At 34.3% G+C, this 24,819-nt stretch overlaps 2 protein-coding genes across 3 annotated transcripts; one reads left to right on the forward strand and one right to left on the reverse strand.

Annotated features, from left to right (window-relative positions):
- The first annotated feature begins 261 nt into the window (after positions 1-261).
- LOC122606734 (PH-interacting protein-like) lies at positions 262-11,114 on the forward strand. Of its 2 annotated transcripts, XM_043779593.1 has the most exons (23): positions 262-427; positions 1,270-1,649; positions 2,910-3,061; positions 3,142-3,381; positions 3,474-3,583; positions 3,659-3,736; positions 3,830-3,930; positions 4,001-4,095; positions 4,475-4,590; positions 4,672-4,775; positions 4,839-4,916; positions 5,008-5,083; positions 5,343-5,511; positions 5,579-5,649; positions 5,791-5,871; positions 6,324-6,394; positions 6,508-6,664; positions 7,098-7,152; positions 7,593-7,978; positions 8,454-9,380; positions 9,471-10,040; positions 10,563-10,621; positions 10,720-11,114. In XM_043779593.1, the coding sequence occupies exons 2-23, from the start codon at positions 1,297-1,299 to the stop codon at positions 10,916-10,918; spliced, it is 4,248 nt and encodes a 1,415-aa protein (XP_043635528.1). In that variant the 5' UTR covers positions 262-427; positions 1,270-1,296; the 3' UTR covers positions 10,919-11,114. The 2 variants fall into 2 exon arrangements, with proteins under 2 accessions (XP_043635528.1, XP_043635527.1); XM_043779592.1 differs by having other exon boundaries at positions 4,672-4,916.
- LOC122609455 (histidine kinase CKI1-like) lies at positions 11,112-22,217 on the reverse strand. The gene is made up of 9 exons (XM_043782499.1): positions 22,150-22,217; positions 20,265-20,364; positions 15,011-15,250; positions 14,790-14,898; positions 13,831-14,697; positions 13,121-13,695; positions 12,251-12,746; positions 11,702-12,135; positions 11,112-11,321 (listed from the first exon to the last, which is right to left on the reverse strand). Exons 1-9 carry the CDS (start codon positions 22,215-22,217, stop codon positions 11,112-11,114), a joined length of 3,099 nt encoding a protein of 1,032 aa, XP_043638434.1.
- Between the last annotated feature and the right edge of the window lie 2,602 nt (positions 22,218-24,819).

Here is a 24,819-nt window from a genome sequence, read left to right on the forward strand (position 1 = left end):
CATTATGAGTATAACTGATTTTAAAAATTTTTATAATATAGAAAATATTGTAACATTTGGCTTGTTGAGTGACTTATGGCAAACAAATCCATCAATATTTCTCATGTAATTATTGTATTATAACTTGTAAAGTATAACACTTGAAATCGTATATCTACAAAATTATAAGCTTTTATGACTTAAATAGTTAATTGTACGAAGATCTGGTGTAATATCGTAATAGTTTCTTACTACAACTCTCTTTGACCTCTATGTTCAGGAAAAGAAATTCACAACACAAACACATCCTCAAAACACAAATACTTTCAACAAGACAAACTCCAAATACAAAATACAAACCTTAAAAAATTTGTTGGTCAAACCAACAACACGACCTCTTCTTCTTTGATCATCTAATCAACCCAACAACAATAAAACACTCTTAAAGGTACAATTACGCCAGATCTTTTTTTTTTTTAATTTAATTATTAATTTGTGTAACATTTGCTGTAAATTTCCACTTATAACTGAAATGTATCCTTGCCCAGATTTTTTTACAATTTTTTGTAATTTTTTATTGTTAATTTGATGTAAGGCTAATTGGGTGCCCAATTTTTTATCTAGTTTTTAGATAAAGTTTACATTTTTATGTGTAGTTTGTTGGTGGGTCTATTATCTAAACCCTAAAGCTTTGATTTTTAAGTAACCCGGAACCTTGGTATCGAAATCTTGTGATATTTTTAGCACCTGTGAATTTTTAGGTATATTTAGGGTTATCTTTAGTTGCAAATCGGGTACTCGATATCTTTACAGCATTTACTTTAGGGATAGTGCATTTATATGTTTTTGAAAGTAGGATGTCTGGCGCCGTATCTTGAAAGTGATTATCTGGTATTGAGTTTTTGAGGCCGTAAAAATTAGTATCATAACATTAGTTTGACCTATCCAGAAAAAAATGTAATGTGGTTTTGAATTTTTAACCCATCTGGCCTGTTTTGTTATAGTTACTTATCTGATTTTAATTGTCATATATCACTTAATGATTCTTAATACGTAATGCCAATGTACTTATTCTTGTCCATTTCTGTTGGTAGACAATGATAGTAACTAATTTCCTTAAACTCTACACTTTTTAGTTTATTGAACAAATTTTTTTCCCTTTGAAGTATCTTTCCCTACGATCCTACATAATAGTTTTGTCATCGGAGTTTTGAAGCATAATATATGTTAATGTTCAATATTTGTTTAGTTGAACATGTGATACATGTGGTTCTTATCATGCTGGCTCAGGTGGTAGGTATATATGCGTATATATACATGGAGTCGGGACATCATACATCTTTTGATAAAGCTTCCTCCGCAGCTACGCAACATTTGGGCTTTATAGATAGACTGTCTACAAAGTCTCATAATCAACCCGAAAGTGAACCGGGTCATGATGTTGCAGCAGATATAGATGTAGACTTGAGAGAAATATACTTTTTAGTGATGCATTTTCTATCTGCCAGCCCATGTGAAAAGACTTTTACACAATTCTGTAATGAACTTATGGAATATCAGCTTTTACCAAAGAGATACCATGCATGGTACTCAAGGTACGGTACAGCTTCAGAAGAGGAAACTGGTGATGGTGTTTCTTTCCCTTTAAGCTATGAAAGCGTTACACAAAGGTATTTGTTATCATGCTATCTAAATGATTTATATATGGTTTGTCAAGCAGTTATTTTAGTTAGATTTTCACAATTAATATTACTTTCTCTTATCTAAATCATTCATGAGAGATGCTTAAGGTTGTAATGGAATGAGAACCTGTTTGATACTCTTTTACAAGGCCTGTAGTGATGAGAATTGAGGATTTTAGGGGCAACCTTGCAAATACCTAGGGTTTTTCGCTGCTTGAAGTTGTAATAATTAAATAATCAGAGACAAATCTAGACTTTCTGAGTTAAAGCATAACGGACTTTTGTAAAATAAGAACAGTTCATCAATATAGGCAAGCAGGTAATTTTACTTTGCCCTGAGATCACTAACTGATTATTCGATCATTTATAATCAGAAGCAAAGATAATCTGTATCTATATCCGGACATTAAAAACTAATGAAGTTTGATAGATATGCTTGAAATGTGTGCCCAAAGATGTGCTTAACAACTAGAAGAAAGTATGTGTTGAATTCAATGGAGAAGATGAGTGAGAAAATGTATACGTCATTGCCAACCATTGAAATTATTAAGCATAATTTTTGGCGTGTGTTTCAGATTGATGTATCATTACTTAAAATCTAGTTATTGAGACTTCAAAATCAGCTGTAAAACGCACATCCAAAAATTTCATGCTCTAATAGGAAGCTGTATTGCCAATGGGGTTGGTGGCCCATTGGAAAGTTCTTTGACCTTGAGAGGATCCACCTGGGTTCGAGTCCCACTTCCCACATTTATGGGGGTGGATCAATAGGGTTTTTTTTCGAGAGACCTGGGTTATATCTCAGGCATTCTTGTAATGTAGGAGTAGAAGTAGAATAATATGCCGTTCAAAAATAAAAATAAAAATAAGAAGCTGTATTGTCTTTTGACGATACACGGTTAAGGAGCTTGTAAATGATCATAGTTTATGAAGCTATGTATCAGCTGAGTCATTTGTGACCCCAGCGTTATTTTAATGAATAATTCCATAAATGCTTAGGTAACCCTTCTTCGTATATGGAAAATTGGAAAATAAGCTTTTTAATAAAATGAATTCTGCAAAAAGGATATGCCTTTGTTTGTGTAGATGTTTTTCTCTTTTGTTTTTGCACTTTGTATACTTCACTTGTAACTTGTATTTGTAACTCAATGTAGGGATGTCAATATTGACGAGGGCCATTTACCATTAATATATTATTGTGACTCCAAACTCTGACACTTTAGGCTGACGTAAAACTGTTAAGCGTAGGTATTCTCATATTGAAAAGGACCACTTGGTAAAATTGCTGAAACAATTAATACTGCACGTGGCTCCGTCAAGGGGTATATTTGGAAGAACACCTCCTACTGCTGCTGATGTTCCTACTCTTCTTGGAATTGGCCCGTTTTCACTCCTTGGATGTAAGTCTTTCTTATAATTTTTCCAAATACATTATGAAATGAAGCGGATGCATTTCTAATTGTTGTATCATGTTATTTAGCGACCCAAAATGAAACGGTGCCACCTGTTAAGGCTCTGCCAGCATATCTTCGTTGGCCTCACATGCAGGCTGATCAGGTTCACGGGATTGGGTTGAGGGAAATTGGAGGTGGTTTTCCAAAACACCATCGCGCGCCATCCATTCGGTTTGCATGTTATGCTATAGCTAAACCGTCAACCATGGTGCAAAAGATGCAAAATATAAAGAAGTTAAGAGGACACCGAGATGCCGTTTACTGTGGTACGAGTATGATAACTTTCATTTCTGAATTTTGCTCGGTTGATGTATGTATTTATATAGTATATGATTTACTCGCTTGTACTGATATACAGCAATATTCGATCGGAGTGGGAGATATGTGATTACTGGATCAGATGATCGTTTGGTGAAAATTTGGTCGATGGAAACTGCGTTTTGCCTTGCCAGTTGTAGAGGACATGAGGTATGTTAGATTTTTCAACAAAGCTGATGATGTTCTGTCTGTAATTGTATCACCATGTTTGTTCCTATGATGTAGGGTGACATTACCGACTTAGCTGTAAATATAAATAATAGCGTAGTGGCATCTGCATCAAATGATTATAATATTCGTGTTGTAAGTATTTTTTTCATCAACCTAAACATATTCGTTTTTTTTTTCCTTTACATTGTTGGGCCTGTTCTGAGTTAAAATTCTTCCGTGTTGTAGTGGCATTTGCCCAACGGAAAGCCTCTTTCAGTTTTGAGAGGACATACCGCTGCCGTTACTGCCATTGCATTTAGTCCAAGACACCCATTCCAGCTTTTATCGTAAGCATTTTAATATTCACAGAGTATAATAGTAAATATCTGATTATTTTATTTTCTTGGACATATACAGGTCATCTGATGATGGGACTTGTAGGATCTGGGAAGCTAGGTCTTCCCAGTGTCGTGAACACGTTTATGTTCCGAGGCAGACCCAAGATGTTGCTGGTCAGTGATAGAGTAGTCGTGATATTATTCACTTTGGCAATTTTGACCTAAAAACTTTTGATATGATCAATATGGAATGAGTTTGATCTCAAACGGGTCAAAATCTGACAATAGTTCATTTTTCATGTTTCTATATAATAATTTATATGGTTATTTCACTAAAGTAGTGTTGGTAATCATGATCAGATATTCATTATAAAAGAAAAAAAGAAATGGACAAATTTGTGCTGGCAGGTCAAGCCAACTTGGCTCAGCCCGTTTTAACCCCACTTAGATTGGACCATCATAAACCCAAACTCATTGCACAACTGCATGATCCACTCATCCTGTCACCTCACTTTATTGATACTTAACTCATTGGCACAATGGATATTTGTAGGGAGTAACAATGGTCCTTCATCAGGTGCTAATCCTCAAAGCAATCAAATACTATGCTGTGCTTATAATGCTAATGGATCAATTTTTGTTACTGGTAGCTCTGATACATTTGCTAGGGTACATGTTATATACTCTCATTTTATTATACCCGTTCAAAGAATACGATAGATCTTCTTTCTAAGAGGGAAGTATTTGCAGGTTTGGGTTGCTTGTAAACCAAATACAGACGCTTCACAGCAACCAATACATGAATTTGATGTATTGGCGGGTCATGAGAATGATGTGAATTACGTACAATTCAGGTTAGTTTGTACCCATATTGTCAATATGTCTCGGATAATATATTCACGTGGTTCGTTCTGCAGTGGTTGTGCCGTGGCTTCAAGGTCTTCAACTTCAGATACCGTGACAGATGAGAAAGTACCAAAATTTAAAACTTCATGGTCAGCTAATTACTTTTTTTCCCCCTTCTGACATGGTTATATTCTGACATTGTAATGATTATACATGTTGATTACATACAAACTTGAGCAGGTTTAGCCATGATTACATTGTTACGTGTTCCCGTGATGGCAGTGCAATTATTTGGATTCCAAAACGCAAATCTCACGTAAGTTTCACGATATATGCAATTCTAGTTTCACATTTTATCGCTTGTAGATCATATATGTTGAGCTTGACTCAAGATTCACAAGTTTTATTGCTCAAACTGTCCAAACAATTTGAACCCTCTCTGCTGTCAGCTCTATGTATGAGCGGAATAATAGAGATGAGTTCTTTAGCAATGATAGTAAGGTATCACCTGCCATAATTATACCAATCAAACATATGAGTTTAGGCTGTTAAATATAGTAATTGAGTTGTTTCAGGGAAGAAGTGGACGGTGGACACGGGCATATCATCTCAAAGTCCCTCCACCACCAATGCCACCTCAGCCACGCCGTGGAGGTCCACGGCAGAGATTTCTTCCAACCCCGCGTGGGGTCAATATGATTGTATGGAGTCTTGATGATCGTTTTGTGCTTGCTGCCATCATGGGTAATCCACTTTCATCATTAAGGATTAAATTTAAATTGGTTTGGTATTTGACTTATTTATGGTTCAGATTGCAGGATATGTGTTTGGAATGCTAGTGATGGTCGCTTGGTACATTCCTTGACTGGCCATAGTGAATCTGTAAGTATTTGACTCTATTTCATTTAGGTCAAGATTCAAGAAACATTGCTTGAGTGCATATTTTAACACTCGTGAATTTATGCTCTTGAAATTTGTTTTATCTTAAAAGCTTAAGTTATATGTTCCATCTTTTGCATGCAGACCTATGTTTTGGATGTTCATCCTTTTAATCCCCGTATTGCAATGAGTTCTGGGTACGACGGGAAGACGATAATTTGGGATGTAAGTTTTTATATTGTAGGGGTAATTGCATACAAAAATATCCAGTTTTCGTTCTGGTATGGGTAATAATGTAGTATTTTCTCATGTGTTTAAAGGTACAAAATTTTATAAGGGAAATGGAATTTTCTGTTCTTCCATATTTGGTATCCATCTTTAAGATTTTTTGTTAATAATACTTTGTTTAGGAAGATGTTGCCAAAAATACCCAATTTCACATATACGTTTAAATTACTACTCACATGCGTTAAGTTTACCAGTGACTCCCCGAAACATAAAAGCATATGGAAGTTTGTCCATTTTTATGAGCGAGAAAATACTATAATCCCCATAACAGTCAGATGAGGAAAGTTGGTTACCATTTTATGCACAGTAAGTTTGTTTTTTATAATGATTTGACCTTTATATCCGTGTGATGTTCCATTCTGTCGTGTTACCTTTTCTCACATTTCTAGATTTGGGAAGGCGTACCAATCCGCATATATGAAATTGGACGTTTTAAATTGGTTGATGGAAAATTTTCACCGTAAGTCATTGCATGTTACTTGGTATATTTTCTTGGTTTTACTATTTATGTATATGTATATTGACTTGGAAAATTTATGTATTGTTCAACGTGTATTATTATGGTAAATACAGGGATGGGACATCTGTTGTACTCTCAGATGATGTTGGGCAAATCTACTTGCTGAATACAGGGCAGGGTGAGTCCCAAAAGGATTCAATGTATGACCAGTTTTTCCTTGGTGATTACCGGCCTCTTGCAAGGGACGCTCATGGAAATGCCATTGATCAGGTCAGTTCCCGATAGAGCTGGCAACTTTTGACCATCTATGGGTAAATGGTTCGAACAATAGATTTTTAAGGAAAGGTTATAGTGGAAATGAGTCCAGTGGGTCAGATATTAAGTCACCCAAAATGTATTCAAACTTCAAAGTAAACAGAACCCCCTAAATCATTTATTTTAAATTAATATTGTCATTGTAGTCTTGTAGTTCTTCAATCATATGTTTAAAAATAGTTCTTTTCCTATGTTTAACGTCAGTTATTTGTAAATTTCAAGAATAAAAGGCGAATCTTGCCCCATAATATTACGTGTATTGACCCAATACTTAAGCTGCCCTACCCACCCATTTTCCACCTCTAGTTTATCGAGGATGTGTTGGTTGTTGTTAGTCCAAGTCTAGAAATTTATAGTTTATCTGATGTTAGAGACATGTCTTGTGTAGGAGACTCAACTTCAGCCCTACCAAAGGAATATGCAAGATGCTCTTTGCGACTCAAGTATGCCAATGACTCGCTTATTCCTCATTTTCTGAAAGGGTTTATTGTAAAATAGGATCATGTTTTGTCACTTTCGTGAATACGACACCGTACTTAGGCAAATATCAAAATAACAACATACTTTCATTTCTTTTGTGGATCATAGCAACCATGAGGCAAAAAACATTGCTATTATCTGTAAGAAAATGAAATATGTTTATCTGAGTGGTAAAGAATGGAAGTATGTTGCTATAGTTGGTGAACTATGAATGTCTAATTTCTGTGATCAATAAAAATGATGCTACGTTACGATTAATTTTCAAAAATGATATTATTGGTACAAGTGTGAAAGTATGTAGCTAGTCTCTACAATTTTCCTTTTAAAAGATCTATTGATTCATATTCTGCTAGATTATATTCCGACATCTAATGATTATTTGTTATTGATGAAAATACGTTAGGCATGCTTCCATATCCTGAACCATATCAGAGTAATTACCAGAGACGTCGGTTGGGTGCATTGAATATGGAGTGGCGACCTCCATCTCGAAATTTTGCTATTGGCACAGATATTGGGTTGGGTCAAGAATATCAAATGTTACCTTTGGCTGACTTAGATGTAGTTGCTGAGCCGCTACCAGAGTTCCTAGATGCCATGTTCTGGGAGCCAGAAAATGATGTCATCATTGACAGTACTGATTCAGAGTACAATGTTACTGATGATGATTCTAGTGGAGATGAGCAAGCAAGTTTAGGTAAAAGCTCTGTTGATGCAGCAGAAAGCAGTGGTGGAAATAATATTGATGACAGGAGCCGGAGATGGTTAAAAAGAAAGAAACTGAAGGACGTAAGTGCTTTATCTCTTAAAGAGTGAAATGGGTTAAAGTTAGAAAAAAATGGGTAGTTTGGGAATGGGTAGAATGGGTCTAACTCACAAAAATGAATTCAAATTATATAAGTTGTAAATCTGCTCATTTCAGACTTAGTCATTTAAATTATACGGTTTGTCAATCATACATCAAAATGTCTTTTTACATGATTACGTCAGAAGATGACCAGTTTTGCTCAAGTTGTACGAACTCTCTGTTTAATATTTTCCACAATAGAAAGTCGAGTATAATTGGCTATCTTTTTTATGTAATTAGTTCTTAAAACATTATTTATTAAGGAAAGAAAAGGAAAAAATTGTCAGTGGGACTGCCCAAATTTTGACCTGTTGGCCAATCTGCCTGACCCACTCATTCACCCATCTTCGCTTTAAGTCCGTCTTCACTTCATGGCCTAGTTCCCACCTTTCAACTATTTAAACTCTGATCTTTTAGTTAGAATGGGAGTCTTCGTCTGGACGGCGTGTTAAAACAAGGAACTCTGACGATCATGAAGGGACATCATCCAGATGTAAAGGATCGAAGAAATCAAAAAACAACCGTAACTCGAAGGCTACACCATCTAGACCTCAGCGTACTGCTGCAAGGAATGGTAAAAAGTTATCATCACAAGATTTTGGAAGTGAGAAGGATGACGATGACTTGTCAGAAGATGATTCGTCAGAAAGTGAGCCGTGTGTTGAAGAGGAGGACAAACCAACAGTTCTGATTGGAGTCTCGTCAACTGTGAATGCAGCACCACCACCTGAATCGAGACATAAATTAGTATTGAAGCTCCCAATCACAAAAAAATCACCAGTTTTTGAAACTATCCCTATTCAATGTCATGACCCTTCAACATCTTTGAGACACAAAGAAGAAAACTCGAAACATGTTAGTGGGGACCATGAGACAACGGCAAATATGGAAGAGAATGGTAGAACAGAAGATCGCAAGCCTACCAAAATCATATTTAAATCAAAGACGGGGCTCAATTCTGATGCAAAATCGTTGGGAGAGTGCTCTCAAACAAACAACGAGGCAGATGATACTGTATCTCAAAAGAAAAACCTTATCAAGTTAAAGTTGAGTAATCCGAAGGCGAAAAATAATGATAATTTGACCGAAGTTGATTCATCTGAGGATGCAATTCCTAGAATAAAACCATTGAGAATCAAACTTGGTTTTCGTGAATCAGATGATGCACCTCAAAATCACAATAATGAAGCGCATATGATCCCGTACGATAGTTCTATGAATGGTGCTTCCGGAAGCAAGATAAATGGTCAATGTAGCAAAACCAATTGGCTTTTGTTGGCAGATCAAGATGAGGGGTGTCGTTACATCCCTCAGTTAGGTGATGAGGTAGCATACCTAAGACAGGTATGTACATTTCACTATTTTAGTTTATTACTGCAATACTGTATTTGTGATTTAGCAATGTGGATAAGCTTGTCTGTTTTTTTTTTACAGGGTCATCAAGAGTACTCAGAATTACAAGCCTTGACTGAACATGTGCCATGGATTCAATTTGGGGAAAAGATAAGAGACGTGGAAATTTGTTCTGTAGATGCCGTAAATTATGTTCAACTTGTAGGTTCAGGGGAGAGTGGTTGTAAAATTAAGCTTAGATTTATTGATCCTTCTTCTAAAGTGAAAGATAAGACATTTCAGTTAACGTTACCAGAGTTGGTTAACTTTCCTGATTTCTTAGTTGAGAGAACATGTTATGAAGCTTCACTCGAAAGAAACTGGCATCCAGGAGATAGATGCTCGGTATGGTGGCGAGATCAAGGGGGCGGTGGGCAGTTGTGGGAGGGTGTGGTTGTTTCAATCAGTGATAAATCACCTGACTTTCCGGGTAGCCCATGGGAGAAATTTTCCGTTACGTATTCAGGTGATGAGGTTGAGCTGACTCGTCACAGTCCTTGGGAATTACTTGATAAAGATATCCGGGGGGAGCAGCCTGGGATTGATCCCAATATTAGAAAGATGATGATTTCTTTGCTTTCTAAGCTAGAGCAGTCAACTAGGGGCAATCAGGTAACTTTTATTTGTGGGGTTCGTGTCAAAAGGTACAAGGGACAAACTCTACAGCTGATGCTTGTGTGTGAAGTCTTAACTATAGTGTAGAGTAGAGGCGGCACACTGGGCAGCTTTGGTTGGGTTAACACCCAAAAAAATTTGTCCAAATCTTCTGATTTTCTAATGTATAATAATCAAATATGATTTCAAAACTATAATCTCAATAAAGAAGATTTGAAGTTTTGAAATAACATGATTATGAGGTTTTATATATAAAAAATATAAAAAAGTTATATTTTTATCTTTCAAAAACTATAACTATAACATACATTTTTTTTACCTTTTAAAACAAATGTATAAAAAATTTGTTGCCCAACACTCTGATCATATCGGTTTCCTCTGAAAAACTAAATCAAGTCAACCAAATCATAACTAGATGGGTCGACGTTGCCAGATTTGAAAGTGTGGGGCAACCCTTGTGATTCTTATATACTCTTCCATCATATTCTAACTGTATTGAAAATGCACAAAATATTGCAGGATAAATATGGCATCATGAAGTTAAAACGGGCTTCCGAGAAGCCAGAATTCATAAATAGGTAAAGCTTCGAGTTTTGATTGAGTAAAATCTAGATGCTCCGACAAAGCTTTTCCCACAATTATATGAACTTTTAATTGAGACACTAAATCTTTTCAGGTTTCCAGTTCCATTGACTCTTGATATCATTGATCAAAGGGTAAAGAAGTTCTATTACAGAAGTTTTGAAGCGCTGAAGCATGATATCACAGTGATGCTATCAAACGGTCAAGCCTTTTTTCTTAATCATGCAAACATGTCAGCAAAACTGCAGCATCTTTCAGAGTGGTTTGATAGAAAATTGTCGACGTTAAGATGAAAACAGGAAATATTTTGTACCTTAGGAACATATTTTAAACCGTCAAAAATATAGACATGTAACACCATCATAGATAGGTATACATCCATTTTTTTAGGCTGAATCTGCCTTACGCTCAGTTTTTAACTTTGCCGAAAGCAAACAAAATGTATTCCACCAGTACAAACTAATCAATATTAATCTACAGTTTTCATTATTGGCTGTGGAGATCTTTAACCACTTCCTGTATCTTGTGCTCGTTTAATGGTTTGGATATGTGCATATCGGTTCCTGCTGCAAAAAATGTGTTTAATTCTTCACCTTCTGCATGAGCTGTTAACCCAATGATAGGGATGTAGACACCATAATCTTTCTCCAGTAGTCTTATCTGCCTTGTTGCTTCACAACCATCCATCACTGGCATCTATAAGATCATAAGTTTGATCATTCTATAATCTAAAAACTATATAAGTTTTGGCAAAATGGTCGTGTCGAGCAGATTGGGTAATGGGTTTGGTTTGAGATATATCACCTTAGAGGCTTAGTGGCAAAATGACAAGGTTGAGCTCATGGTGTCAAAACAATTTGGGTTAAAACTTGTCACTGTTTAGTAAGTTAATACACGGAAACTAATGTTGGGTTGACTTGCTAACATGTATCCAGTTATTCAACAAGTTTTAAGAATGATTAGTGCATTGATTACGATTAAAAACAATATCACCGTGATTGTGTTTTATCCGCTACCTGTTTAGGCAACCCCATTTGAAGTAAAACAAAATCTGAGATCGACCAATAAGAGATTACCTGACAATCCATGAAGATATAGTCATAAGGTAGAACATATGAAGCACCAAGATCTCTTTGATCATTTAAGCTCTTGGAGACCAAAATCAATGCTTCTTTCCCATTTGTGCATGTGTCAATTACCATACCATGCTTCAAAAGACTCTTCTTAGCTATCATCAGTTGCAATTTGTCATCCTCAACCAGCAACACTTTTTTTCCTCTCAAAGGACTACTACTACTTGGCGAAATCCTAGAGATTTCTTGTATTTCATCTTGTCTTCTTGGCTTACGCCGATTCCCCTGGGGTGGTGTGCATGAGATCACACTTCCAAGTTCTGGGAGAAGATCGATCAATGAGTATAAACGTGACCCATGAAGTGGCATGGGTAAGATGATATCCGATGGTGGGAGTTGCTTCTCGTCCAAACCATGGACTTTCATGCACCTGGATCCTAACCAAACAACTCTAGAACTAGCATTCTTACAGGTTTTTCTGAATTCTGCCACCACCTTGCATAACTCATGAAAATTAGCCCGCGTTGTGTCAAATCACAAGCAATATGAAACCTGAAACAGTTGGCCGATTAGTCCTTCTGGCCGGTGACACATCAGTCCCATCCAATGCACTTAAAGGAACATTCCTTGGGCTCGAATCTCTAGATGTGGAACGTGTCAGATACCCAGAACTTAAGTTTAGACCGGGTCTTAAAGAGCATATGCTATTCTGTTCTTGTCTGAATCCCCTGAGAGTTTCTGAAAGTAGTTGTATGTTTTTCACTGCTAACACGTTAATCCCTTGGGCTCGTAGAAACCTTTGTGTCATTCTTCGTCTTGCGTCACTGCTAATGAAAAGAACTGTAGAAGAACTGGAATCTTGACGTATGGGACTACAGAAAGGAGTGTTTGACACCGGTGACAAGTTGCCAAGAGATGGTGTCTTTTCATCTTCACTATTGCTACATAGATTCGAACGAGAAACCTTAAACACAACATTAAATCTGAAACAGGTCCCCCTTTCACAGACCTTGTCAACTATGCTTATCTCTCCTCCCATCAAGCGTACCTATATACGAATAGAAATCAAATCCTAATATCTGTGGTGTTCAAACGACCTAAAAGCGAAAGGGCCAAATTGTTGCATAAAGAAGTAACGTACTTTAGCCTAATTTAGGTTGTAAAATCTTACTAATATTGTAGGTAAGCAGGTTTAAATACCATATCAGGTCGAGAAAAATGAGTCAACATGGGTAAATTTACTATCAGATACTCATATCAGCGGCACATTATCATTTTCACCAACTGATCGGGTTAAATTACCTTGGATCAATACTTTGGAAATCAAAAGTTTGTTCTTTCAGGTATACTTGAGAAAAATAAGTACGTTATATCTTTATGCAATTCAACCAAAACTCACAAAATAATTAAAAGATAGGTTACCAGAGATTGGACAATCGCGAGTCCTAATCCAGTGCCTTCAACTTTATGAGCCATTTCTTTAACCTGAACATATTGTTCAAAAACTGAACCTTGTTTCTCTTTTGGAATACCCTTTCCAGTATCATTTATTTCAAATACAAATTCCATCCAATTATGATCACGATGATCTTCATCTATTCCTTCTAAGTTAGCACACTTTTCACTGGTTTTGTAAAAGAATCTTGATAGGTATGTTGTGGACTGATCATGATTAGAATTAAATGTTGGGCTTTGTAGTTGATGTTTCATGGCACGAGCTCGAACTGAGACATAGCCATCTGAGGTAAATTTGATGGCATTGCTTAACAAGTTAGATAATATATGTCTAAGCCTGCGTTCGTCACCTATAACTTGAGAAAACTTGGTCAACGAACCATCTTGGAGATCCAATATCACATCCACTTCCTTATTCAGACCTACCGGATAGAACAAGTCAACTACACCCTCGACTAATTCTACTATATCGAATGGGTTTTCTTCCATCTGTATCATTCCGGCTTCTATTTTACTTGTGTCAAGAATAGAGTTCAATATACCTGAAATAACAAGCTTTTGATATAAGGTCTTCCTGTATGAATCATTTTCCCAACAAAAATTATTGAAATTCCAAAATTATGTTGGTTACTAAAAACAGAAATGTGACCTAGCCACGCTTGGGTTAACACACTTACTCTGAAGATGATTGGAACATTCTTGCATAAGTCTAAAGTTTTTGGCTAACTCTGATCCTTGACAAACGTCGTTGATTGACATCTCTATCAATCCATCAAAGCCTGCTAGTGAAGCACGAATGTCATGGCTTGCAGAAACAAATGCAAGATTTTGATTCTTGCTTTTTCTTTCTGCTTGTTGTGTTGCTTCCTTTTGTTTAATAAGGAAAGCTCTTAAGCACATTTCTGTGCTTGCTTTTCTCACCATAAGCACAACGAAACTGAAGATAGAGACGATGGTCATAATAAATGTTACCAATACAAGAATGAACACAAACATGATATTATGATGCATCCTGTTTTGTACTCCATATGGTAATGCCAATACAAATACCGATTGTGTTCTAGTGAGGTTGAGAGGGGAAGAGTATAAGATATACTTTGTTCCTAAAATGTCTACAATATATGATTTTGCAACCTCATAATTGAGTTGTAATGATATTTTATGATCATTACCAACTCGATATCCATTTTCTGTTTGTATCTTGATAGATATTGTAGTATTTCCATCAAGAAAGATGCGAGTGTTAGGAACCTCGTCACTTAGTATCTTTCCGTCTTTTGTAGCCAAATACAAGCCTCCACCGGAAGGTTTAATACCAGAAAACACATCCATTAACGATTTGAGCTCAAACCCAAGTGAGATAACTCCATTTTCACTCACACGGGATGTATTTAGGACCAGAAGGTTATTGACATCATTCCATGAATTCCCTAATGAAGCATATCCGTTTGTAGATTTCATGGCTTGTTGTAACCAACTTTCATTAACCAAAACCTGAGGACTAAACACAACTGATTCTCCATATAACTTTCCTGTATCAGAATCTATGGGTTGAGTATACCATAAAGAGTTGTTTCCAATTCTCTTGGCCTTTGAAAGTGAAGTATTGGAGAAAATAGCAAAATATGTTGGTGGCCTTGAGTCAGTTGAGTGTATAATGCAAAGAACAGGCCATCTTTTCCGATATATGATATCTGTGACACGTGTGGGATCGTTAAAAGAGCTTGGAAGAGTAAAGGAGCCATCTTTGAACATAGGAAGAAACAGATTTATTTGTTAGTAACCGTTTCTTGGATATCATTTGAACCAAGTAATCTAACAATGGAATTTCCAAAAAGAAAATGGAAGAATGCAAACCTTAGCTTTGATGTTATCTAATGTGATGTCTGTTTTACCAAGAGAATGGGCCACAATTTTGGCTAAATTGGTTGCTGATGAACTCCTTGGAAGCAATACCGCGTTAGTTGCATTTTCTACGACTGACCATATTTCTTGATGGGACTTATTGGTGATCAAGTCGATGTCGTTTTCAACTTGTTTGATATGTGATATGCATAAGGAGATCAATAAGCCAGGAAGCACCAGCCATATCAGAGCCTGCAAATTCCATAAAAAGGTATTCTTTTTACTCCACCTATTTAAGTTTAGTCTATTAAAAGGATTTCATTTTTAAAAATTTCTCAGAAAAGGTAATATCGTTAGTTTTTACCGTTAGTCACCCGTTAAGTGACATTTCAGCATGCCACATCATTGAAGAAGCCCACATCAGATCCAAATTACAGATTTATATAATTAGAACTACCTCTTACGACTTAGAGTGCATCATAATGAGAAGAAAAAAAGAAGACGACAAGGATGATCATGATGAAAGCTATAATGGGTAGATGGTGACAAATAAGAGATACAAACATCATAAGAAGAAAACGGGATTGTAGCTGAAGACAAAGGGCTTCAAACTCATCTTCATCAATGTATCGGGTCAAACAACTACCAGATTTTGATTCACATAAATCCCTTCCCTTTCTCTATAATCCCATCAATAAAGATGCCAAAGAAAATGGTTCAATGTTAGCTGGAGTTAAAATCGCTAGGTGGATGGTGGCGGTGATCAGAGAGTAGTCTGGATTACCTTTTTTAGGAATTTTGGTGGCGGTAAAATAAAGATTACCTTTTTATGGATTTTTCCATAAGATATACTATATGAATGCAAAAATGTACACTAATGATACTGTCACACTTTATAAGTGTATAAAAATGACTTAAGCTTATAAATCTCAGGGAATATTTAAAGCTCCACACTCATGAGTCTAAAACCGTAGAAAATAAGATTTGGAATTTGTTCACATTTACATATTTTTGAGGATAAACTTTAGATTTAACTCGTCATGACATATTTTGCGTCCATGTTTGCGTCTCTACTATACATTGTTCAACGCGTGGAATTCAAATATTGCCCGCTTCATGTTTTGCAGTAATGGGTATCGTTGACATCGACATTTACACTAAAAAAGAAACATAATAGCATGTAAAATCATTATCAGAGAGGAACTAAATTACCAACAGAATGACGAAATAAAATATGCTTGGTGTGTCCATTTTGTTGATCTTCATGCAAACTTTCAAGATATGTAAGAATACTAAATTGGGGATGAAAAACCAACTGTAAATAGTTTTGAATTCTATATAATCAAACTTTGAACTCTTGTGAAGTTCGTTGTTAAGCTCATAGCGATTCTCAAACTTCCTTTTTTTCTTCTTGATTGTAAAAATATATTTTACAAAGATTTTTTGGTAATAAATCTTGATTTTAATTAGAAGATCATCCTTTCAATATTAAAGTGCTATCGAATTCAAATATTTCAAGGCACTTATAGAAATACTTTATATAAAATTTGCATTTATTTTTAAAATTTGCAATTTAATTAGTATTTGGCAAGTAATATTACTTTATATGATGTAATTGTTGGTGGGAGTGGTTCGTTTTTTTGGGGCCTCCTCTTTGTGTTTTGAATGAAAGCTTTTTTTCCAAAAAAAAAAAAAAAAAAGGTAATATTACTTTATTATTATATTATTATTACAACTACTATATTAAAACGTTGTTTTTTTCTCACCAAACTAAAAATGTCAAACAAGTAAATAAAACAAAAATTGTTATGATTGAAGATTGATGGTATAGTTTCCATCTTGGTGTTGATTATTTTTAGTAAATTCACTTGCCAAGTTCACAAAATCTCCTACAATAAAGTTTCAAAATAAAGAAAAATCAAAGAAAATAATATAAAAAAAAAAAAAGTTAACTTATCATTTGGCCCATTAGGCATTACAAAGTTAGGCGAAGAGAAAAATCAATGAAAACCTGAAAATCCAAAAACCTAATAATAAGGGGTTTTTATGGTTTTACTTTTAACATTATACAGTATAACCTTTATAAATTAATAATGGCGGGACAAAAGTATTTTATCAATTTAACGACATATTATCATATCGATAAATTAATATTTTATTAATTTAAAGAGGTTTTATGATGTAAGTTGTGGAGAAGACATTCGTGAGCTTAAAAACTTGATTACGAGTATGCATTATCAATACAAAATGGATATGAATCACCTGCTTATTTATCCTAATGTAAATAATGAAGTGTGACATCCATCACCAAAAATCATTATTTTATAATAGTCTCTAACTTGTATTAGAAATCATAATCCTATTAGAACTCTTGATAGATTATATACTATTGTATCCTAATTATATTTAAACTCTTAAACACTTATCTATATGAATATATATAAATTAATTACCCTAAATAAAAATATAACCTCCTTGCTTTGCTTGATGCCGTCTAACAAAAACAAAACACCACAAAATTCAATTCTCTTGATCTTTCAATTATCAAACACTCATCATAGGGAGTTGGATTTTTGGTGAGTTCAAATAATTTTTCATTATTTTTTTTAAAAGGTTTTTATCATATAAAATCTATGGTAAAATTCTTATAAATTATATGTATTTTATATTTGTCAAGGTATCTAAGGAGTGATCATCAATCTTGGGGTAAATTACTTATCTTTTCTTTTCATATATATAACTATATTTTTTTTATTGATCTTTTGTTTATAAGTAGCCTATTTGATGAATATATATTATGGCAAATTTATAATAATGAATTAAAGGGTTTTTTTTAAGGTTAAATCAAAAGCTTGAAGTATAAATCATATTAATGTTAAAACTCTACGTATTTATTGTATCATAATAATTAATGTAATTAAAAAAATCCAATTATGAAGGCATGAAAATCATAATAACAGATGTAAATAGGTGTTGGAAAGATTTGAATGTTTATATATGTATATTAGTTGTAGTAGTCTTTAAAACAGTAAGTTTGAGTTATTTCAGAATCTAGACAGATTCTGTTTGTTAACTTTGAAAGGTCGTATCTTGGTCATGGAAGATGGTTAAGTCACGTTTTTGGTGTCTAAAATTAATTTCAGGAAGTCTACTTTCTAGTGGAAGTGGTTTCGTGTCAAAATATGAAGTTTAAGGTTGTCAAACGAATTTTATAACAAAACTGCGCAAAGCTGAGTTTTCAGAACAGATTTAGGTCGACTTCAAATAGTCATATCTTGGTCGATTTTATGAACTGGAAGATTATTTTTTTCCAGAAACATTTTTAAGATGTTAATAGTGTACAGTAAAAATTTGGATTTTTTTTGAAGCTTCGAAGGCCCTTAACTTTTATAAAACTTTTCTGCGCGCAAACTGTGAATTTATTAACTAGTCTGTAATTATAGAATTTTTAAAAATAGTTAAAGTACAAAATAAATTCTGTAAAAATTCATTTAAGTATCTAACACATAAAAGTTACTGTGGTAAAAATTTAAGGACTTGGTTAGTTTGGGTGATCCAGAATAAAAATTGATAAAGTTACCGACAATTCCAGTGAATATGAGTTTGTAGAATTTAATCATAAATCATCAAGACAAATATTCTATATTAAGTTATATGACTTGTAACTTAATAAAATATGACAAATCATTTTATGAATACTTTGAGTGTAGCCATATGTGTATTTTATCAAATGCGGGTTACAATGGACGGTTATTGACCATGTCCAATAATTGTAACTTGTACATGTATATGTTGTGTAGATTCCAGTGATCTTTTGGACTTTACACAACTGCTTGCTGATTGAGGTGAGTTTCGTGGCCCCTTTTTATATTATTTCTTTGGAGAAAAATGATGCTCAAAACACTTTTCATTTCTTTACTAGTTGTGCCAAAACTTGTTTGTTTTCATGGACAAATACGTGTAATTATGAAATGTGTATGTTAGCTTGCTTTTATTGATTTCTTTGATGCAATAGATGTCTTTTGGTATCTATTGAAGACTATTGGAAAACTATCGACCAACTTTACACTCCAGCTGGTAGTTGTTGGTATTTAAAGCATGATTGAGTTGTTGGCAGGAGTGATGGGGATTGTGTTGCTGGATAACTATGATGGCATTGATCAGTATTTAGTATGCTACTACATGTTTATATTTACACTATTGTCCAAACCTCATATATCATGCACAACAAATTCATTTGTATTCCTTTAAACCTGCGAACTCACCAACATTATGTTGACATTTTCGAGCATTCATTTTCAGGTAATAACAATGCTTAAGGAGACTGAGTATAAGGACTTTAGGAAGACCAGTAAAGAGATCCTTCATAGACTCCTAGATTGCATTTGAACATTCAATACTATTTGCTACTTCTTTTGCTATTTGAGGCGTGTTGTCTAGACTTATCCCGCTTGTAGGAATCACATTTATTTGGATTTCATTTAGTATAACTCTATTATAAATTCCATGTGCTATGTTATTTCTTTTTGTCATATCCTACGATTCCGCTTAAGGTGGGGTGTGATATGAAGGTTATGAGATTCAAAACATTAAAAAATTTATGGTGAAATCATTCAAAATTTGGTTAATGACAAAGTTGATGATGATTTAATAGCTTTAAAAAGAAACATTGTAAACGACAACTATTCACAACTTTTTCTAACAATACAAAAAAACAATGTCGTAACTCTTGAGTACAATGAGAATATTTAAAGATAAGATCAATACAGAGAAAAATAAATAAATGGCTTTTTACTAAGCAATCTTAAAATATAGAAGATTCTAATAATTATTAATTTATTATTTCGTTGGGATCAAAATAAATACACTGGAGATTTCATAAAAGTTTTTATCTTATTATTTTATTGATTGGAGTTCCATTTTGTACTGGTCACAAGTTGGGACCGGACAAATTATTAGTTTTGTAGAGGTTATTAAATTTATCGAGTATCGATTTATAAAGGTCCGAATGTATAAAGAACGTCACCACCGCCTCAAACCCCACCTCGCTGGTCGAACATTAGCCATCTCTGGTGATTGCCAAGTTCACGAAACCTCCTACATGTTGATAGTTAAAGAAATACAAAAAATAGAAAAAGAAAAAAGAAAACCTTAAATTATTGTTTGGCCCATTAAACATTACAAGGTAATGCGAAAAAATATATATATAGAAAAATAAAAACCAGAAAGTCCAAAAACCTAATAATAAGGGTTTTTATGTTTCTACCTTAGTCCTAAAGAACTTCACCATCACCTTAAACCCCACCTTGTTGGCCAGACATCGGCCATCTTCGACGATTGCCAAGTTTGTGAAACCTCCTACAGTCCTACATATCAAATGTTAGCAAAACACCTAAAAGAAAAAAAAAATGGAAAAAAAAACTTAAATTATCATTTGACCCATTAGGAATTACAAAGTCAAGCGAAGAAAAAAATATATATAAAGAAATGAAAACCTAAAAGTCCAAAAACACAATATTTTGAAAACTGAACTGGATATATATTGACATAAACAATATTTAACCAGGTCGGACGGGTAAGTGGTGAAGTTCACTTTCCATATAAATACTATATATATATATATAGGGGTTAAATATTGTAAAACAACTCTTAAAGTAAAACAAATAAAACAAGATCTTGACCCTTATATCATTGATGCACGAAGATTCACGAAGCAATTGATGCATAATAAGTTTCATGATGCACGGTGATCTTCAGAGAAGAGAAACATATTGTTTTATTTGTTTTACTTTAATACTTGTTTTATTTTACCTAAAACCTACATATATAACTACTATAGATGAAAAAAATATATGTAAGTACTCTTTCTCTACCAGATAATGATATGTATACCTAATTCATAGGCCTAAAAATAAGTATACTTTATTCGTTACATGACACGCATTTTTCACTAATTATCTTTTATTATCCTACTTTTGATTTTGTTACATGATTTGATCTTTCTTTAAACATACAAATTAAAGGAGAATGATAAATTTATAACAATATTTAGTTATCTACCACAATGCATTACACAATTCTGTATAATATAATAGATACATTTGTTGTAGATGACTAAAAATTGTTATATATTTATCATTGCCCCAAATTTAATGCATTAATCTTTTTCTTTACCACCAAACTACCCATCTGATTATAATATAACTAAAAGAAAAGTCATTTTCATCTTACACATCTCAAACACTTCATTTTCACTCTACTAGACTCATTTCCTATCTCATATTTTCTCTCATTTGGCAAAAAAAATAAAAAAAAAATAATACTTGCATTTCCAAACTATGAAAACTTAAACGGAAACTTGAAATATATCTTTTTTATTGAAGACTAATAATAGATCCAATGTTTATGACGGCAGATTTGCTTTACCATCGCCTTTTCTGATCAGATTCTAGACGACTTTTCTGGCCAGATCCAATCCACGATGGCTTCACTACATTCTCATCAGATTTCATAACGACGGTAGAGGTTTGACTTTCTCTAATAATAAGTTGCTTTCTACCTTAGCCCTAAGAACTTCACCACTGCCTCAACCCCCCACCTTGCTAGCCGGATCTCAGCCATCTCCGGTGACCTCACAAATCTCATTCTTTTCATTTATCTCCAGCGACCTCGTTTTTCTTTGTACCACCAGCACACTAAAGATAAACACTCACCAACACACAGACAACACCACCAAAAACACACACATCTTAGTTAGCAGATCTGATCAGCGGTGGTTCCGATGATGGATCTTTAGCGGTGAGGTTTACGAGATGCCATTTTTCTCCCCTGGAGTTCGGATCTTCAATGTACAATGTGGGTTAGACTACTTTCATAAAATATTAAACAAAGTAACTTTTTTTTGTTAAGATATGCATCTTTTTTGCTTGTTAATTTATAGATATGGTATATCATGTGATTATATAAAATAGTAAAAGGTGTTGCATTTAGATCTATTTGGTTTATCATGTGGTCATGAACGACAATGCAAAAATTGGTCGTTTAAGTGGAGTATTTAAATGAAAAGAAATCTTTCTCCAATCTATTTTCACAATTACAAATTTCAGTAATTTCACCTAAAAAATCTTTCCACGCTCTAATTTCACCATTACCATTTCAGTATATCACCAAAAGAAATCTTTCCCCAATCAAGTTTCACCATTATCAAATCTTTCCCCATTATTTCATTAATATTAACCATTACTAATTTGAAATTTTGTACCAATTCTTAAATCGGTGTTTTAGATTTCCAACTTTCAACTTCTTGAAAGAAGGATTCTAGGGCTTCTGTATCAAGCTGATTTTCCTTTCTATGTCCGCAAACCGTATGCAGATGAACCATGGGTTCTTGCTGGTATTTTACCTTTTTACTTCTTGCTCATGTGTTGTTCTTTTTCTTTGATTACTGTTCTTTATAATTACTTTTTCTTTATTTTTAAGAGAAATTTTTATCTTTTATAAACATTAGAGAAAAGTTTTACTTTTTTTACAACTTTGACCTTTTTAAAACTTTATCTTGATTACTGTCTTGTTTTTCAAAGAAAAATTGTTTTTGTTTTCAGAGAGAATTTTTACCTTTTTATAAACCTCATATTGTGCTTCTTTATCTTGATTACTGTTCTTGCTCCAGAGGAAAAAAAAAATTTAAACTTTTTTTTTTTTTTTTGTTTTAAGAGAATCTTCAAAAAGGACCAGAAAGATGTTACTATATAATTTCTCTAAGACCCACTCAAGGGATTGGGTGGGGTCTGGTTCGATTGAGTTGTTAAAGGCAAAGGTTGCTTGGCTCATACCGGATCCAAACGGAAGGCCGATGGGGTACCCGTTGTGAAACGATTCTTTTTCTATGAACACGGCTTTATCCACACAGGCCAGATTCGTACGACATGGGAAGTGATGGAGAGCTATCTTTTCGTCTGAATCTTCGAAGGAACAGATGACATTATCTTTATCTTGCTTTCTACAAGTTGAAGTGGGTTGTAGAAAGCAAGATAATATCGCTTGTTCCTTCGAAGATTCGGACGAAAAGATAGTTTCATCACTTTCCATGTCGTACGAATCTTGTACGGATAAAGCCGTGTTCATAGTAAAAGAAGTTTCAAAGTAGGTACCCCATCGGCCTTTTTTTTGGATCCGATATGAGCTCAACGGCCTTTTCCTTTTAACAACTCGATCGAACCGGACCCCTTGAGTGGGTCTTGGAGAAATTATATAGTAAGATCTTGCCGGGCCGGTTTCAAGATTCTCTGCAAAACATAAAAAGTGTAAACTTTGGTGGTGGTGGAGGCGGCGGCGGATGATTCTGATGCAAATTATGATCATGGTACGTTCATGAATGTATTATTATCATAATTATTTTTTGGTATAAACAAGAATGGGTAGGTAGATGATGTGATTAGCAGTGTCGTCTTCGAGAATGTAAAAAGTTTTCGAGGCCTGACTTGAGCATAAAAAGTAGGCCTCCACAAAAACGAGTCAATAATAAAATATACTCGTAATAATAACATAATATTACGATGGTTTCAACAATTTATCGGACGAGGACTATAATTTCTTAAGGTTTTTCTTTTTTCATTTTGTTGATTGCCGGATCTTTAGACATATTTAAAAAAAGTAAAATATACATTCATGGAATTATTGTAATAGAAATAAAGTGTATGACAAAGATATCCAACCATTCAAATATTAATAAATAAAAATGTAAGGTATAGGTTCCTGTAAGTTAATAAATAGTTAGATAAAACTACTATTACATAAGTTAGAAAAAAAAAAAATACAATTGCAGGCGTTTCTTTGACAAAAGAAAAAAAGAAGTTTTAATTAGTTTGTTATATTTTATGAATTGTGAACATGAGTACGTGGCCTTTCAAAAACGTACAGTAGATAAAAATGTTTCAATAACAGTAACTAAAGGTTGTACATAGCGGTTCAGAAGTCTATAACTTATGGGTCTAAACAACTATAGGTGCAGCAGATATTACTAAATTTTTATACAAATTGTGGGCCCTTTTGGAAGAATGAGCCTGGCTCTTTAGCACCCTTTGAGCCTCCCCATAAAGGCTGTAAGAATTCTGTTTTCGTAAGGAGTGTGGGTTTGGTTTCGTTTTCCCTTTGCTCGACTTCAATTAATTAATGCTAGCTACTTCACCAGCAGATTCAAGATGTGCGAGTGTCGGTGGAGAGATATCGAGCTCAACATGAAAGAAGCATGGATATATACCATTTGGTTGATAACAATTTCATCAAGTTTGACCTTTAGTCGTTAAAGCCTTAAAGCTCAAATACATCATCGATTGCTTCAAACGAAATGGGAAACTTGAAGTAATCGAAGATATATTTAGGGTTGAAGGCTATAACGACTGTATAGTAGGGTCTAACTTGATGAAAATTGTACACGCCAATTCCAGCAATGATGGAGAACCATACACATATTAATGATGGGGGCGCGCAAAAACATATCGAACTCTATTGGCACCAAACCTTTGTGTCATGAATAAAGTTATCAAAGATTATTACTGATATCATAACAATCCTTCCTCCATCAATACGTTTATCGTGATAAATACAACTATGAGCTCGATCACAAGGTGACGAGAGGGCATAAAAGACACTGTTAAGGACACAAACATTAGTCATTGCCGATTAGTAGGGCGCCACCTGAAGAACGGTTCTTGTCTGTAGAGTGAAGACAGACGAGTTGTGTATTTAGGTGCATTGTGAAGTATGGGTACACTGATTTACGCAATGAAAAGGAGTCATTTGAAAATATTTTGATTGACGTA

Source organism: Erigeron canadensis, chromosome 7 (assembly GCF_010389155.1).
Source record: "Erigeron canadensis isolate Cc75 chromosome 7, C_canadensis_v1, whole genome shotgun sequence".
NCBI lineage: Eukaryota > Viridiplantae > Streptophyta > Magnoliopsida > Asterales > Asteraceae > Erigeron > Erigeron canadensis.

Coding starts and splice junctions, on each gene's coding strand:
- LOC122609455 (XM_043782499.1), bottom strand. CDS start 22,217: ATGGGGAAAGATTTGATAATGGTGAAACTTGATTGGGGAAAGATTTCT. Junction 20,365..22,149: donor TTTGGTGATATACTGAAATG/GTAATGGTGAAA, acceptor TTTGATATGTAG/GACTGTAGGAGGTTTCACAA. Junction 14,899..15,010: donor TAGATAACATCAAAGCTAAG/GTTTGCATTCTT, acceptor CTATGTTCAAAG/ATGGCTCCTTTACTCTTCCA.
- LOC122606734 (XM_043779592.1), top strand. CDS start 1,297: ATGGAGTCGGGACATCATACATCTTTTGATAAAGCTTCCTCCGCAGCT. Junction 3,737..3,829: donor ATGATTATAATATTCGTGTT/GTAAGTATTTTT, acceptor TCCGTGTTGTAG/TGGCATTTGCCCAACGGAAA. Junction 10,622..10,719: donor AAGCCAGAATTCATAAATAG/GTAAAGCTTCGA, acceptor AAATCTTTTCAG/GTTTCCAGTTCCATTGACTC.